Raw genomic sequence first — 17,774 nt, 5'->3', positions numbered from 1 at the left:
AAATCACTAATCAAAGCTTGCGAAAGTGACAAAGAAAGAAAGACATTAAAATATAACCCCAATCAGGTCGTGACTAAAGCATATTAGCATCTCATAGAGGAATATGCTAAGTCAAGTCCACACCATGTGAAGCAAATGATGGAAAGACGTGCAGAGTTGTAGGTAAACTAGTCTCTAAAAACATAATAATAATTATAAAAAAAAAAACCATTTGATCACGAAGCACAATAGCAGATCAAGCATTTCTGTTTTCACAATTCACTTCTCTTTACCTGTTCTGTATTCCTATAGCAATTTGTTACCAAAATAAGTGAAGGAGATAGCATATGGCAGCCGTACTTCTTTCTTCCTTGGTGAGCTCTATCATGAGGAGCTTGAATACTTTAGCGCTAAAAGAATTTGGAATTGCTTGGGGATTGGAAACTGAGCTTAACAAACTTGAAAGCACGCTGTCCACCATCCAAGCCGTTCTCCAAGACGCGGAGGAGAAGCAGTGGAACAGTGAGGCTGTCAGGAATTGGCTCAGAAAGCTCAAAGATGCAGCTTATGATGCGGACAATGTTGTGGATGAGTTTGCAACTGAAGCTCTAATGCGAAAGCTGGAGAGAGAGAAAGGTGCGCTAACCCAAGTAAGTAGCTTCTTTTCTCTTCGAAACAGACTTATATTTCGCATGAAAATGGCACATAAATTGAAGAATGTGAAGGATAGACTAGAAGCCATTTCCGTGGAGAGATCTTTTCACTTGAGAGAGGGAGATATAAAAACAGAAGCTTTTGATGTAGAAAAAAGACAAACTAGCTCATTTGTTAATGAAAGTAAAATTTATGGAAGAGATGAGGAAAAAGAAAAGATCATTGAAGTGTTGCTCACTAATGTGTCTGATCAAGATAATCTGGCCATTTATGCTGTATGGGGTATGGGGGGCTTGGGAAAAACAACACTAGCACAGTTAGTCTACAATGATGCAAGGGTGGAGAGCCATTTTGAATTGAGAATTTGGGTGTGTATCAGATGATTTCCATATAAGAAGGTTAGTAAAGGCAATCATAGAATCCATTGATAGTAGTGCATGTAATCTTTTAGAGTTGGATCCACTACAGCAATATTTGCAGGAAAAATTGCACGGGAGAAGATTGTTACTTGTCTTGGATGATGTCTGGAACGAGAACCACGAGGAATGGGACCGTCTAAAACATATGTTGATGTGTGGGATGCCAGGTAGTATGGTTATAGTGACAACTAGGATTGAAAAAATTGCACGAATGATGGCCACAGTACTTCCTATCCACCACATTAGAATCTTGTCAAATAATGATTCTTGGTCCTTATTTAAAGGACGTGCATTTGCGATGGGAAGGGTAGAAATGAACACAGAACTGGAATCAATTGGTAAGGAAATAGTGAAGAAGTGTGGAGGCGTGCCTCTTGCTATAAAGGCTCTTGGGAGCCTCATGTCCTTGAAAAGAAGGAAGATTGAGTGGTTATCTATGAAAGAAAGTCAGATTTGGGATTTACCAATAGGTAAGGATTCCATCTTGTTAGCCCTTAGGTTGAGCTATCACCATCTACCTCCACATCTAAGACAATGCTTTGCTTTTTGTTGTGTATTCCCGAAGGATCACAAGCTTGAGATGGATAAGTTGATACAACTGTGGATGGCTAATGGTTTTATTCCCTTCAAAGGACCATCGGAGTTGTATGATTCTGGTGTTGACATCTTCAATGAATTAGTATGGAGGTCTTTCTTTCAGGATGTCAAGGAGCAATATCCAGGCTATATTACGTGTAAAATGCATGACCTTATGCATGACCTTGCTCAATCTATTATGAGACATGAATGCGTTGCAGTGGAATTCGGTAAAGATGTGAAGGTTGAAGGCAGGATTTTTCATATGTTTTTTGGCATGATCTCATCACAAGACATTTCTTTGAATGAGGACCTATGTAAAGTTCCATCTCTACGCTCATGCCTTGGTACATCTGATCTTAAAGCTCCTCTATTCTTCTTAAAACAGAAGTATCTTCGGGTATTGAATTTTGAATTTGTGGTTCAGGAAGTACCGAGATCAATCAACAATTTAAAACATTTGAGGTATCTTGACATGTCTGGGTCTAATATCAAAGTTTTACCTAAATCAACAACCTGCCTCTTGAACCTACAAACTCTAAAACTAGACCACTGTGATGATCTTTGCGAGTTACCCAAAGGTATGAAGCACATGAAAAGCCTTATGTATCTTGGCATCATTGGTTGTCATTCTCTTACTCGTATGCCTGAAGGAATGGGACAATTAACTTGCCTCCAATCATTGAGCTTCTTCATTGCAGGCAAGAAAAATGGCTATCAAGTAAGTGAGTTGAAAGGGCTAAACCTTCGAAACAATTTGACAATAAAGGAACTTGATAATGTCAGAAATTCAATGGAGGCCAAAAATGCAAATTTGATTGGAAAACAGAATCTTCATTCGCTACGTTTGTTTTGGCGGAGTGACAATAAAAGCCATGTACCGGAACATGTTGAAGATGTTCTTGATGGTCTCCAACCTCATTCAAATCTGAAAGAACTGTCCATAAACAACTATCATGGTTCAAAAATTCCAACATGGATTCAAGATTCAGTTCTTTGTGATTTGGTTGAAATTTCGCTAGATTGTTGGGAAAGATGTGAACATTTGCCACCTCTTGGCAAACTATCATTCCTCAAGGTTCTTGTTATAACTGGCTGGCATGCTGTGAAATATATTGGCAATGAATTCCATGGAGACGGCGCAATGTCGTTCCCCTCATTGAAGGAATTTAGGCTCCAGGAGATGCGTGATTTGGAGGAATGGAGAACAATGAATGGAAGAGAAAATTTTCCCTGCCTAAGCACATTAGAAATCACTGAGTGCCCAAAGTTGGTTGAAATTCCTATTATTCCTTCCCTTACAGATTTGACTATGAGAAGAAACAATGCAATGTTAATTAGGTCAGTGATGAATCTCACTTCACTTTCTTCCCTTGTGATTGATGACATGGATGAATTGACAGTTCTTCTAGATGGACTATTGCAAAACCATAAGATGCTTGAAATGTTGAAGATTTCCAAAATGCCCAATCTCAAGTCACTGACTAATCAATTGGATAATCTTTCTGCGTTGAATGAATTTCGTCTTCAATATTGTGATAAGATCGAAAGTCTTCCAGAAGGACTCCAGAACTTACATTCATTACGAAGATTGTCCATAAGGGAGTGTTATAATCTTTTGTCCTTACCAATGAATGGTTTGCAGGGCTTATCTTCACTGCGGAGTTTATACATTTGGAGTTGCGACAAATTTTGCTCTTTGTCTGAGGGAATTCAATATTTAATTGCACTTGAGAATTTAAATATCAACGGGTGTCCGAAGTTAATTTCATTGCCAGAGGGTATTCAACATCTAACTGCTCTCCATTATCTGGAAATCTGGAACTGTGAAGACTTATCTTCTCTGCCTAAGCAAATTGGATGCCTCACATTGCTTTCACATTTGGGAATTTGGTACTGCCCTAATCTAATGTCTATACCAAACGAGCTACAAAATCTTATGGCACTCAAAACATTGACAATTAAAGGATGTCCACATCTGGAGAAGCGGTGCAAGAAAGACATTGGGGAGGATTGGCATAAAATATCTCACATCCCCAACATTCGCATCATTCCTTATTCAAAGATACCATCATCGACGGGTTAGGGATCGCTACGAAAACTGAAATGTTGCTAAGTTGGTCAATGCTGACATGGCAATGTTAACACACTTCAAAAAAAGTTTATTTATAAAGGTAGCTTTCTCCCCCTTTATTTTTTCTTTTTAATGGTTTTTTTTTTTTTTTTTACATTCCTTGTCTTATCAAATTGTATTTGGATTTTAATATGGATATTAATATATGCATTACTCTAATGTATGCTTGCAATAAACTAAACCCATGATGCCTTCGGTGGACAGTAGAATGGTACAATTACCTTCAATCTTTGCTTGCTGTCAGTGTTCAAATTTTCATATTCCTAACATTTCCCTCCCCTTTAAAACACCTTGCCCACAAGGTGTTGTTATTGAGTGACACCTTCATGAGGGAGAACTGACCACTAATCCAATACATCAAAGCATCTTAACCATCAAACTCATCAAATATTTCTAAGCATTTAACCACAACCTAAAATAGAGTACCATAATCTGAAAAGCTACCAATCTTAATACCAACACTATTGAAAATCTACATCGTGTTTCAGTGTTGTCCTCCGCATTAAACAATGAGTTGTAGCAACTGTTAGGATGTGTGCCCTTAAATCCTATTGTATGATGCTATGTATGTTATTATGTATGATATTATGTATAACTTAATGTTGTATTTAATAAAGTTGTTTTGTATTATCTAAAAATAACGGTAACATGAATATTGGGACATAATCATATAGTCCATGAGATACATAGTATTTGATTTATATGAAAAGTCACAGAAGATATAAATTACAAGTTCTTTGTAAACTCAGAATTTTAGTTCATAGTCGGTGATGAAATTGAGCATTTTATCTGCGAAGACTATAACATATTAACTAAGATGATTTGTCTTGATCATGGAAATGGAGATTTCTAATTGATATGTTGATATGTTTTAAGAGTTAAAACATATTGAACTGGACCGGTGTGATATTTATTATTCTCTTAACGACTGTTAAATGAATTATAAACTCACGACTTGTATTTACATGAACTCTTAATTCTGAGAGAATAATGGACTTGGTCATGAGATGTAGGTTACTTTGATATATCATGAGTAAGATCTAGAGTTACGGTCAAAATCTCAGTATGTTGGGCAATCACATTTAATATTGATGGAACATATATTCACAAGATGGAATTCATAGTCTCTTAACGGAGATACAAAATATTTTCTTGAGAGAAGTTTAATGGATTTATTATTCAGAATGTTAGGCCTAACTACTTTAATAAATTGTTGCTAGAGTATATATTTATAAAATTGGATTTCATAAACATATGATGAATAACTTAAAGGATTAAACTAGGTACTCAAGGATAAGATGTAGTAATTTACAAAATGACAATCTACATTCATGACTTTATGTTACTACGAATATTTTATGAAGAAGTTGCATGTACAATAAAGTCTTGGGATATAATTTATAAATAAGGCTTAGAGTGCAACTATATTTATATAGTGGTATTAAATATAGTTAATAGTAACTTTGGACTTGTCAAGAGTTGACAAAAAAGCCCAAGACCCATTGGAATTAGTGTTTTATTGGTCTCTTTGGTCCCATTCCAAACCACACACTTTAACCCAATTGGAAAGGCCTAAAAGGCCAGCCCAATTAGATAATCAGTTGGATACAAAGGGAAAAATATACAGAATTTTCTGTAGAAAATTGTAAGAACACTATTGCGAAGTAATGTAAGAAGTGTTAGACACTTTGACATTCTCCCTTTGGAACTGATTGAGAGACCACACATCTTGGGCATTAGTGGAATTAAAGTGAAGATTGAAAGTGTTTCCAAATGCTTCTGATCTTCGGTTTTGAAATTCACTGCTCCAAGATACACTCTCTTATTCTTAAATTCTGAAACTTATATAGTACGTGTTAACTTTTATGAATGAAGTAGATCCGTTATTTTCCGCTGCATATGTTTTGTATGTTATATATACATATCATATTTCCTTCAGCAACAACCAATGTGAGTGGTACGCTAACTGCACATGTGGATTCACAATAATAGTATTGCCGCATTGACTCTGTAAAAGTTTCATTGCATTGCCACTTTTGCTTTCCTTGTGTTGATAATGTTGTGGATAACATTGTTTCCAAAGACAATTCTTGATGCCCTTCCACGTGTTCTAGCCTAAGGAAACCAAGACTTCCATCATTAGCAAGATACATTCCATTACATGGAAAAGCAATGCTAGCATTGGAACCTTGGCACTTCCCACTATTGCCACCAAGAACTTGAACACGTCCTTGTGCATTTAGGACACCATATGTCATTGTAAGGGCTTCAGAAGGACAGTCATAGGTGGCAGCTTTCTAGATTGTAGCCAAGAGCCCTTCTTGGTACATTAACTTGGGCTTGCCACAAAGAAGTAGCCACGTATGAGAGAAAAACCAAGAAGGAAATGCGATTTCTTCTACACTTTCAAATCGTAATTCAGAGACAAAATTCCATCTGATCGGAACCAATGGACTATCAAGTTTCTTGCCCTGGTGATTGCCCTGTAAGAGAGAGACTTGGTCACCATAGCGCAGTCCAAGATCAACCTTAGCCCCATTTAATAGCATTAGGTCCCATTTCTTTAAGAGACCAGGATAATCCTTCAGAACTACTTCTCTAATGAAACCCACCTGCATTAAGACATGTTCATCAAAGTGCTCAACTTCAAGACCAGTAAACCATGAACCAAGTGACACATCTTCACTAGCATTCTTCTGTAATATAGACTTGTTGATAGAGATGCATGTGACCTCAGCAAGAAGGCCTAGGTTAATCTCAACAAGTTTATTTTTCTCCAACTCTTCTTCGGCTGTCATTTGTACTCCAACTTCCATTTCACCAAGAAGTTAAAACTCTTCTTCGGACATGTTTTCAAGATCCTCTTACATTCTTGAAAGTTCTTTCATGGCCATGTTAGATTGAACCAAGACCTTGACCTTCTCTGAAACTTCATTCACCATTTGTTGTAAGTCCTTCAAGATTTCTTGTCGGTCATATTCACCCATCTCAAGATCGACGGCTCTAATACCAAATGTTAGGAACCTGAGGTTCCTAATGGGGATGGATAGGAATTGTAGGGGGATTGATAGGAATTGTAAGGAAATTGACTTAATTTGAGGTAGTCACCCTTCATAGAGAAAGAAAGAGATTAAGAGAGAAAGATGCACTAAGCAATGATTTATTCTTCAATTGATATCTAATGTTGAATTACAATTATATATTTATAGGATACTAACTCTAATCTCATTGGCCCACATGACTCAAGATAATTGGCTAGTTGATTCAACATGTGCTCTATGAATTAAACCATGTGTAAAATGAGCTACATGTGCTCAAATCCTAACTAATTCATCCTAATCTCAACTAACTAACTAAATGGATTACAACAATTATTTCATATTCCTAACACATACATACCTGCATCCTCATAAGCCAACTCTTATATCAACTATTTTGATCTCATTACTATTTGGTAGTTGGCCTTTATTTTTCATCAATCCTAGTCCAGCATATAATCTGGGTTTAAGTAAGGAGAAAATTTTTGTTTAGCAAATCATCCATTGATCATTTCGACAAGGGATATTACACAAAGCATGAAATTATAACACAATAAGAAGAAATGCCAAATCTCACACTTAATCTAAGCATAATTATCTTTCAGTAGTTTCATGCCCTTGTATTTTGATAAAAAGTTTTTTAGTTCACAATTTTATACATGGAAAACAATAATAGGAAGTTCATGGGTTTAAATAAGGTGAAAGTTTTTGTTTAGCATTTTGATCATGAATGAGAAAATTAAGAACAATTTGTTTTAAATACAACATTTAAATAAAAAGTATATAAGTATAAACATAAACATAAACATAATAATTTTATAGGCTAAATTACAAATCACCCATTTAATTTAGGCTAAAATTGAAATGAATTCAACAACTTTAATTTCAGTCAGTTTAATCCTCTTGTATTAATTTCAATCGTTTATTCCTCCTATTAATTTTTGTTGTGATTTTTGTTAAGTGCCTAGAACAATGTAGTTATAATTTATTTATATAAAAATTCTAACATAAAAAATTTTCAAAAAATTAATAAAAAATATTTTTTGAAATGGACATTATAGTATTGTACAACTCCATGTTATGAAAGAATGAAAATTTTATATTATTTTTCATAATTGTTTCGGAGTGTATGCGCATCTTGTTATGAATTGTAGGTAATCAATTATGCAGAAACTTTCACCATTGTTGAGCCCTCCTATGAGAAGAAAACAAATATAAAATCTATACTTAATTTTTTAGCTATCAAAAATACAAAATAAGGTCATTATTTTTATTTAAATCTCAATTATTGACAAAGTTAGCTTATATTTTATTATTATTTAGGTTTGTGCTTAATGGCATTTTATTTTTCAATATTTAAATGTGTTGTTGTTGTCTTTTATCATTAGATGCTTAATTAATTTTAACAATCATGTTCACTTTTCATACCATTTTAAAAATCTTAAAGGGTTAGGATTATGTAAAAATAAAGAACCAATTTTTAAATACAATATTTAAAATAAAAACTTTATAAACATAAACATAAACATAAACATTCAAATTTTTCCATACAGAGTATAAAATTTCTTTACCACTCTTGGGGTTGCTTGGCACAATTGTAAAATGAGGAAGGCACTATGTGTTAGTTTAGAGATAACAAAATGGTAGCTTAGTTGTGGGAAGGACGACAATCACACTGGACTCTTCCATGTAAACAATTGTTATTGTCCCACATATATATATATATATATATATATATATATATATATATATATATATATATATATATATATATATATATTATCCCAAAGGTGGTGCTATATTTTGAGGTATTGCCCTTGCATTCAATGGCTTTGCTAAACTCTTTCTCCAAAAAAAAGGTTCAATTCAATTTTGTGACACACTTCTCATTACTATTTGTATATTTGTTGTATTTTAAAATTGCTATGGACAATCCAATATTTTTTTTTTTTCGCTTGATTTCTTAGAGATTTCCTGTTTGTCCAGTCTCAATTGTCATTATCTATTGTTAACGTGGGTAGGTGTGGCAAGTTTGTATAATGTTTTTATTTTATACAATTTTCATTATCTATTTATCATTGTTTTTATAAAAATATTTTAAACTAAACCCACTGGCACTCTATTTTTTGTTGACTCACACAGCCACACTCCATACATAAATAATACACTAAGTCTCTATTTAACCAATCAACTATTTTCCAAGGTAACCCCCAAAATTTGATTCTAGTCTATAATATGATTTACACCCTTTAAGTTTGGGGTTGCTATCATTTTGTCCCTCAACGTCTTTTCATTCTTGCTGATAAACCACTAAATAATTACATCCTTTTGAATAAAGGAGACGAAATTAACCCAGACCCAAAAATCAACCCATCCAAGCACCATTGCCCAAACACCTCAAAGCCGCCAAATCACCACTACGTATGGCCAGCCTAACAACAAACTTAAAGGCTAACCCAAGGTAAATCACTGCAACCACCCGGTAATGATGTCATATTTGAGTGGATTAATAGCGAAAATAAGACAGACCACGGTGGAAGGGGCACATTGACATTGATTTCATACTTGAGGGTGTAAATTACAAATTCCCAGTGTCGATGGACAGCAACACCGAACTTACAAAGTGTGGATGGTAGTTTAGCCTTGAATGTATGTCTCCCACCATAAAGCATAAAGGCTGAGATCATTGATTCAATCTTATAAAAATGAGTGAGTTGTCTCTATCTATTAAAAATAGGAAAGTAAACATCCTTATTCAAGGAAATCAAAAAATGCAGACTTCAATTTGCAAGATATCATCATAAAACAAACTTAAATTTTCAATATTCCATAAATATATTAAGATCTAGCTATCCAGTATGAATGAATCAAATGACACTAGAGATATGAACTTGTAACTGGTAAGAGACAAAAATTAAACATTCAAAATCAAAATCATAAATAATTGAGTTGGAATTAATGAGATTTCTGTTTTTTTTTTCCTAGAGAGAGAGAGAGTAAAGCAACATAGTAGGGGTTTTCAACAATTTTTGTAATTGATAATGTTTTGTTTTATGAATGAAGCAAATTTCCTTGACATGAATTTTTTGTATAGGCAGATTTATATGTTATATACATGTATCTCTATAAAACCAGTTAAACTAATAAATACACAACATCTAATTTACAGAGTAGAAAATCCATAATCTTATGCAGACCAAAACAGAGAATCAATTGCTAATGCCTAAAAGGAAAGTGTATGAAGAGAAAATGAAAGCCTGGCAAGTTGCCCCAAGCCCCAACCTCCAAACCAACAGAGAATCAAAATGAAGAACATGAAGAAGCAGGATTAGTGTTCATACCCACGACAGCAGATGTCCGTCAACAGATGAGGCATCTAGCATCAATGAAAAGAAGTCCTGCAATTCCATTCAGCAATTAGTCAACAATCTGTGATGAACTTACCATTCTTCTTTAACAAGTAAAAATGTTACGGTGGAAACATAATTCAATCAAGTGATTAAAACTGACTTAGCAATGATTGTTATTGCTTTTTAAGCAAGTTGCTCAGATTGACCAATAAATGTTGGTGAGTAGGTAAACAGTTCACTAGATCAATGAAAGCCTTGAAATCTGACTTGCCAATAAAAGTTGTCAACAAGGGAAATTGTAAATTTGCAAAAATGCCCGTTAAGCATGGCAGCACAATCATGCATTTAAACAATGACTTAGTAACCTCAGAGAGGTACCTTGCAAAGATGGTACAAAAAGCTATCTGCAGATAACCATGAATCATCCAATAGTGCAAATACCCCTGCTGCACCACTGGTATCTGTATGATCTTTCTCAAGCCAAAATTTTAGTTGATAGTAGAAAACCTTAATGAACTGCATAGAATTCTATAAGCTGTCAGAGCTCTGTATAAAACTAACATAAAAAATAGGACAATTACATTTATTTAGTGTTAATCAGTATTAAATGAAGAAAGAAAATGCAATTTTAATTTGGCGAATTGCCAAAAGCCATGTAGCTAATTAGTTGGCACTTCTTAGTGTTTCCAATCAAGGCATCCAAAGTTCAAATCCCCCTACTCCCAAATATCAATGCATCAAAAATTTTAATTTGGTGAATCAAACACAATAGGAAATTCTATGCAAGTTAATTACATATGTTGCAAAGTCAAAACCTGATAAACCAATGAAGCTTATTTCATGCCCAATATCATAGTTAAATACTTCAATTTATAAGGGGCTACATAAGAATTAAAAACTTTAGCAAGAAGAGAACTTCAAAGAAGTAACTAAAATAAAAACTTTCGATAACACAAACTTGTAACAAAAGGCCAACTGAAACTGATTAGGCTTTTGAAAATTAGGGCAGAATATTAAACAACCTTACCCGTTCTTATTTAGTGTATTGTTGTTGTTATTAATGAAGGAATAAGGTCCTATAGTCTACCAAACAAAATGGCTCCACATTGAGCACAATGATGAAACAGAAAACAAAATCATAAAAAGAAAATAGTTGGCAAAGGGCTGAAGGCTTTGCCGGGTTGACTTGCATCTTGGATATGCCTTAATAGTTACATTCCAAGCTCAATGGTGGCTCCAGGAATTTTTTTCAGGGGTCATTAAAAAGTAAAATTAACAACAATTTTTTTTTAAAAGAGAACTTGAATATATCGAGTTATTCATACGCAAAAAAATAAAGAAATAAATAAAACACTCACACACACACACACACACAAATACATGAAGTTTTACAATTTCCTTCTATGAGTTTTCGTATTTTGAAATCCTTACCTGATAGTTAATTATCAATTGTCAATATGAATAGGTGTGACAAGTTTGTATAATGTTTTTATTTGTATGCAGTAGTCATTATCTATTTGTCATTCTTTTTATAAAAATATTTTAAACTAAATGACAAAACTCAACCCATAGGCATTGTATTAGTTGTTGATCCACACAACCAAAGTCATCCATACATATAAATAATACACTAAGGATGGGTTTGGATTGGGCTGAAACGCAGTGCATCTGCGTTTCAGCCCTTTTTTTTTTTTTGCTGGACGTGCACCTGTCACTATTCATTGGCCATGAATAGTGATTTTAGGCGTGAATAGTGTTTTTCACCCATTAAAAAATTATTTTGCTACAGTGTTTTTCAATTTTCAGTTTCAGTTTTCAGTTATATCCAAACAGACCCTAAGTGTCTACTTAACCAATTAAATGCTTAAACAATCAGTCAATCACAAACTTTACTAATTTTTTTTCTTGAATCTAACTTTATAATAAAAAGTTATTATAACATAATAACAATATCAATACATACACACACATGTAACAAACACTTTGCATTTCATAATTATTAAATTATATAAAGTTATATTGTATTTATACTATACACACACATTCACACACCACAATTCACACAAAATATTATAACAAAAAGAAATTTTGAAAAAAAATGCACAAAATCAACATCACAATCAGTATCAAACACACACTCACACATATAAAATATAAATTTATAATAAAGAGATAAATACTCACAAACACTCACTTTTTACTCTTAGAATTAGAGATACCAAGATAGTCAACTAAAGAAGAGAGATAAGACGAGATAAGATTCATGAGACTGAGATAAAAGATCAGATCAGAGAGAGAGAAAGATCTATGATATATGTTGTTTGGTTTTGGGATGGTCAAATCTGTAGTTGTTCTGTTTTGGGTTGGGCTAATATGTGATCAAGGAGTGCAAAAGTATTTTTAAGACTAAATTAAACAAGTAAATAAATATTTTCTATATAGATATTTTTTTCCAATACCCCTGAACATCAGGTAGAACCACCCCTGCCCAAGCTATCACTGCTCTGCATATTCAATCAAATAGTAAAATAGCCAAGAGTCTTGCAACTCAACAAACACCTCTTGGTATTTTAAATGAAAAAATCCAAGGTTCAAATCTCCTTCCCCCATTCTAATTATTGAATTATCAAAAATAAAAATAAAAAACTTGAATTTTCCTTTTATTTACCAAAACAATAATAATAATAATTTAACAAATTCTCCTTTTATTACCAATAATAATAATAATTTTAAATAAATAAATAAGAAAAGAGCATTACCTTTGTGAATAGTTGAGTCCTTGTACGAAAAGGCTGCAAAATATAAACTTTCAAACATACATTTTAACAAAAATAAAATCCTATCAACATTTAATAAAACAAATCAAAATATAAACCACATAGGACTCCAAGCAATGTCATAATAATACGTTAACTATATAGCTACATAAAACCATGATATCACCTACGAATTATTTCAGAAACAAGTAAAATTTTCTACAATAAATAAATATTAAAAACTTCCACAAAATAGCAACAAAGAATATGTTTGAGTCACCTCCAACAAAGAGTATGTTGTTCTAATTCTAACTATGAAAGTGTCACTATTCAATGACCAATGCCGCAATTACTATAATGCTGTTTGCAATATCAAATAGCAAAAAATGATGCAAGGCAGCCTAGGCATCACCACCTAAGGGTTGTTTGGAATCACACACCAAACACAGATGCAATTTGCACAAATGAATATCATTAATCAAAAATAGTCTCAATAGTCTGCCTAAAAAATATATCATCTAGAGCTTTTATAGAGCTTCCAGGAAAATAAGAGATAGAGATAAACATCCATGAAATAAATCCTAACCAAACTCAAGTACTAATCCAAATACTAAAATAATCCCTACCTAAGAATATGAAATTTAATCTCTATCATAACTCAAACTAAATAAATAAAATATGAAATAATACAATAAAAATTCAAATGTAGATATTGAATTAATTTCTGGTTGTGCTCCTGCATCGCAAAACCTACAAACAGATTGAAGTCCCATGATGTAAAAGCAATGAAATGACCTCAAGTCAAAATACCAAAAGAAAATGATGTTCTGAAAATTTTAAGAAAAGTCTTTTGTATGATAGATCACTCAAAAGAAAAGGTTTGAGTTCCAACCACATTTGTTCAACTGAATCATAAAAGTTGAGGAAATTCAGCAATTTGCACCATCAAAACCACAACTTTGGCCCTAGAGCATAAAGTGCCATAGAATTCCTACACAAAGTAACAAGAAACTACATGGATTTGAGGTATTTTTAAATCAATTAATATTCCACACATGTTTTTGAAAATGAAGTTCTGATCTCAAGAAAAACAATGACAATTTTGTGTATTTCAGGGCAATGTTTTCAATTATACCAAATGATTAAGTCAATTTTTTGGCACTGAAGAGAATCATCACATCATCTTCTGCATCTTTCTTTAAACCAAAGCAATGAAAGCATGAGATGACATGTGGCACAAAAGGACCCTCTATGCCTACACCTTTCAAGTTTACTCAGAACATTAGGACGGTGAGAACAAATTCAATCTCACGAAATTGTTCAACAAATCAATGGAATACAGGTAGCCAAATCAATACTTACAGCTTCAATACATCCATATAAAAGGTTAACCAATACATTTCCACTGTAGAAACCCTTCAAGTGATTGTCCCATCTTCAAGTGACCAACACGTACGTATGTACGAGACACTAGAAATGTATTGGACATGGCTGCAGGCATGTCCCAACCTTTTTTTCTTTTTTGAAAAATAATGAAAATGGCGGGGATATAGTTGGGACACGGCCTATGCCCAAAATAAAATGCTGAAATGCACTGTACCTCTCACGCCGATCTCCTCTCATACTGATCTTCTTCTTTTTCAGCTCCTGGATCGATTTCTCTTTTATAGTTTTCCTCCTTTGCCAATTTTTCCTTGTTTTGCCTATATGAACCTTTTGTTGTTTTGTCCACCTTAAACTATCACTCGTGAAGAGCTAATTTATCTCTAGCCACCCACGTGAACAAAAGATGTATAGATCGATAGGTGCTTCCTTTCAAAATTTTCTCTTTTACGATTTGAAGTCCACCACCCATCAGGCCAGCTGGTTAACTTTTTACAATTCCTTTTTCATTATCTAGGTAGACTTCACATACACACACACACACACACACACACACATGCTTCTTGTAAAGTTTTAAATCTCTTAACACAATATGTTTAACCTAATATTAAGCCAAGTTGATTAACAAGTTTGTTAATTAAAATTAGGTTAAAGAAATATGTGTAAAACAAATATAATGCAGAAAGTAAAGAACACAATGATTTGATGATCCAGGAAAACCAAACTGGTAAAAAACTTGAAGAGGATTTAACCTAACTATCCTCAAAGTAAAACTGATCCACTATGAAATAATTAAAGTTTGTACAATAGAACTTCCTATTACTATCTCAAGTAAAAAATTTACTACCACAACCACGTGACAGCTCTGAGTCCACGGGCAACTATTTCTTTGATCCACTACAACCACAAGTTCTCCTACTTGTGACTTTGAGACTCCACACACAGGTTTCAGATCTTCTTTAAGTTCTTTATGCAGCAACTGAAGCGATCACCAAGTTCTTGACATGAATCTTGATCTTGATAACCCTAAGTGTGCTTGAAGGTAAACACCTCTAGATCTCACAAAAGATTCAACACACAGTACATCAAAGACTTCTAAGATGTAGCTAGGGTTTTTCTTTTTATATGTGAAGTAAAACATAAAACCCTATATGTCAAATAGACTTGGGCTGAATTGAAAATTCTGCAGAAAATTAATTCTGCACAATTTTCGATCGATTGAATCTAATTTTCGATCGATCGAGCCTTGCAAAATTTGTCCACTAATTTCTGCAATCACTTGATTCCAACTTTACAATAAAACATACTTTGAGCAAGCATAAACCTAGACTCTATGTTTTGATCATGATTTGCCAACACATTACACATTAAAGTTCTAATATATTAGTCCCTAAGGTCTTAGAACCTAACACTTCTGAAAGAATTTTTAACAATTATTTAAAAAAATTAATAATATTTTTGTTATAAAAATATTTTATAAGCTTTGAAGATAAAATTTATATATATATATATATATATATATATATATATATATATATTAATTCATTCATTCATTCATTAATATACGTATATCTACCATACATGTGTCCTAATTTTTCAAAAATTGTCATGCCACCATGTTGTACTCGTACTTGTGCAAGTATCCATGTCCATGCTTCCTAGAACGTTATGAATCATGCCTCCTTGTTTCAAGCAATTGTTGCTCATTATAGTTTTTATTACATAGAACAAAACACAGTTTTCCTTGATTAAGAACTATGGAAGAGTTTAAGAGTTGGGGGGTTTTTTCCGTCTTCCACAGAGGGAGGCTGCACCCCCTGCATGTAACCCAACCCCATGATATATGCGTGAACCTTGCATTGGGAGAAAATTTAACCAAATTTGTTGAGTAAATGAAACATCTGGGAATGAACTAGGTCACCATTGTTTTTCTTGAATAACTAACCAAATCTAATGTAAAACTAAACCATGAGTTTAACTTTAACACCATTTATTTCTTGAGTATTCTTCTCATTGAAGAATCGGATATGGACAATATGCCATAAAATAAAACTTGACTGTGGGGTTTTTTTATTTATTATTATTTATTTATTTTACCTTACAAGAAAGGGGAGAGTGAGAATTCAAAGCCATGTTCAACCCATGGAAAGAGATGGACATTGTCAATGATCCAAGAGGCTCGTTGCAAAATATGATCCTAGTTACAAGAAAAATAGGGGGGGGGGAGAGACACAGAGAGAGAGAGAGAGAGAGAGAGAGAGATGAAACAAAAAACAATGTAGCAAACAAACCAAAATATTGAAACTCAAATAGCCTCCACTTATTATCAATACATTAAAATACTTTACTTAAACATTTTATATGTTTCTGCCAATGTTAAGTATAATAATGAAACATAGCTATTTGTGTTTTGGACTACAATCAATTTCAACATAAGACTCGAGTGCTCCTACAACAAAAGGATCATGATAGCAACATATTAGTTGCCCTTGTGTGCTTCCAATAAAAGCTATGAATGCCAAAATTAAGATCATGAGAAATATCGTCACAAATTGCTTTGAGCCTTCCATTTACGCTTGTCTTGAACTTCTTCAACTAGAATTTGGAGAGCTTTTGCTAGACAATCGTGGAATTGGCCCTAAGCTATACTTACATAGTACTTGCAAACACATGTATTGGGAGCAAATCTAAATAGTTGAAAATAAATCTTGATTTGGAAATTTTAGAGCACATCAAACAAATTTAGAAAGATATGTTGAAAAAGTCATGGTTTTAAAAAAACAAATGGTCAAAGAACCGAAAAAGAGACCGATTCTCAGTTTTGACTAGACCGATTTTGGGTTTTATTTTTTGCTCAACCGACAGGTTTAATTGAGTAAAACTTAATTCATTAGTACATATTTAAGTTGTTTCTAAAAATGTTAGTACATTTGTATTTTTATTTGTATTTTTTTTTTTTTTGATAATCAAGTACATTGTTGTATTTCCTTGTAATTGTACAATATTTAGCCAATACATAGTGTTAATGAATTGACAACTCCTTGTTTGGTAAGATCTCTTTCTTTAAAATAAAGGATATTGGTTAATTAAAAAATCAAGATAGAAAAATGACAAAAGAACAAAATTCTAGGCTAATAAAGTGTGGTTAGACGAAATATAGATTACTAAATAAACTACAAGAAAAGAGTCTACTAGCGAGGGTAAAATGCCCTCGCAAAAATTCAAATATCGTCACAAAAGGTTATTAGCGAGGGCATATGGCCCTCGAAGTACGTCGTATTTGCTCTTGTTGCTAAAAGAGATTTTGCGACCATACCTTCGCAAATAGATAATTTATGAGGGCAATCCACTGTCATTATTGAACAAATTTACTCTCACAAATATATTACCAAACGACAAGAAAAGTCGATGACTTATTTTTAGCGAAGGAAAGCAGTCATCGTTAACAACTATTTGTGAGGACCTTCATACCGTCACAATTAATT

General features: G+C 33.2%; 1 protein-coding gene and 1 pseudogene across 1 annotated transcript in view; one reads left to right on the top strand and one right to left on the bottom strand.

The window, feature by feature from the left end:
- LOC142642772 (uncharacterized) overlaps nt 1-17,774 on the bottom strand; it is a 35,074-nt gene that overhangs the window by 364 nt on the left and 16,936 nt on the right. Inside the window, exon 11 of the mRNA XM_075817193.1 lies at nt 10,142-10,198. Within this exon, the coding sequence (XP_075673308.1) occupies nt 10,142-10,198 (57 nt within the window). The remainder of the gene's footprint in view (nt 1-10,141; nt 10,199-17,774) is intronic.
- On the top strand, nt 327-3,796 carry LOC142642194 (putative disease resistance protein RGA3; annotated as a pseudogene).

Source organism: Castanea sativa, chromosome 7 (assembly GCF_040712315.1).
Source record: "Castanea sativa cultivar Marrone di Chiusa Pesio chromosome 7, ASM4071231v1".
NCBI lineage: Eukaryota > Viridiplantae > Streptophyta > Magnoliopsida > Fagales > Fagaceae > Castanea > Castanea sativa.
Note: the sequence above shows the minus strand (reverse complement) of the source record. Positions and strands in the feature narration are given on the sequence as shown.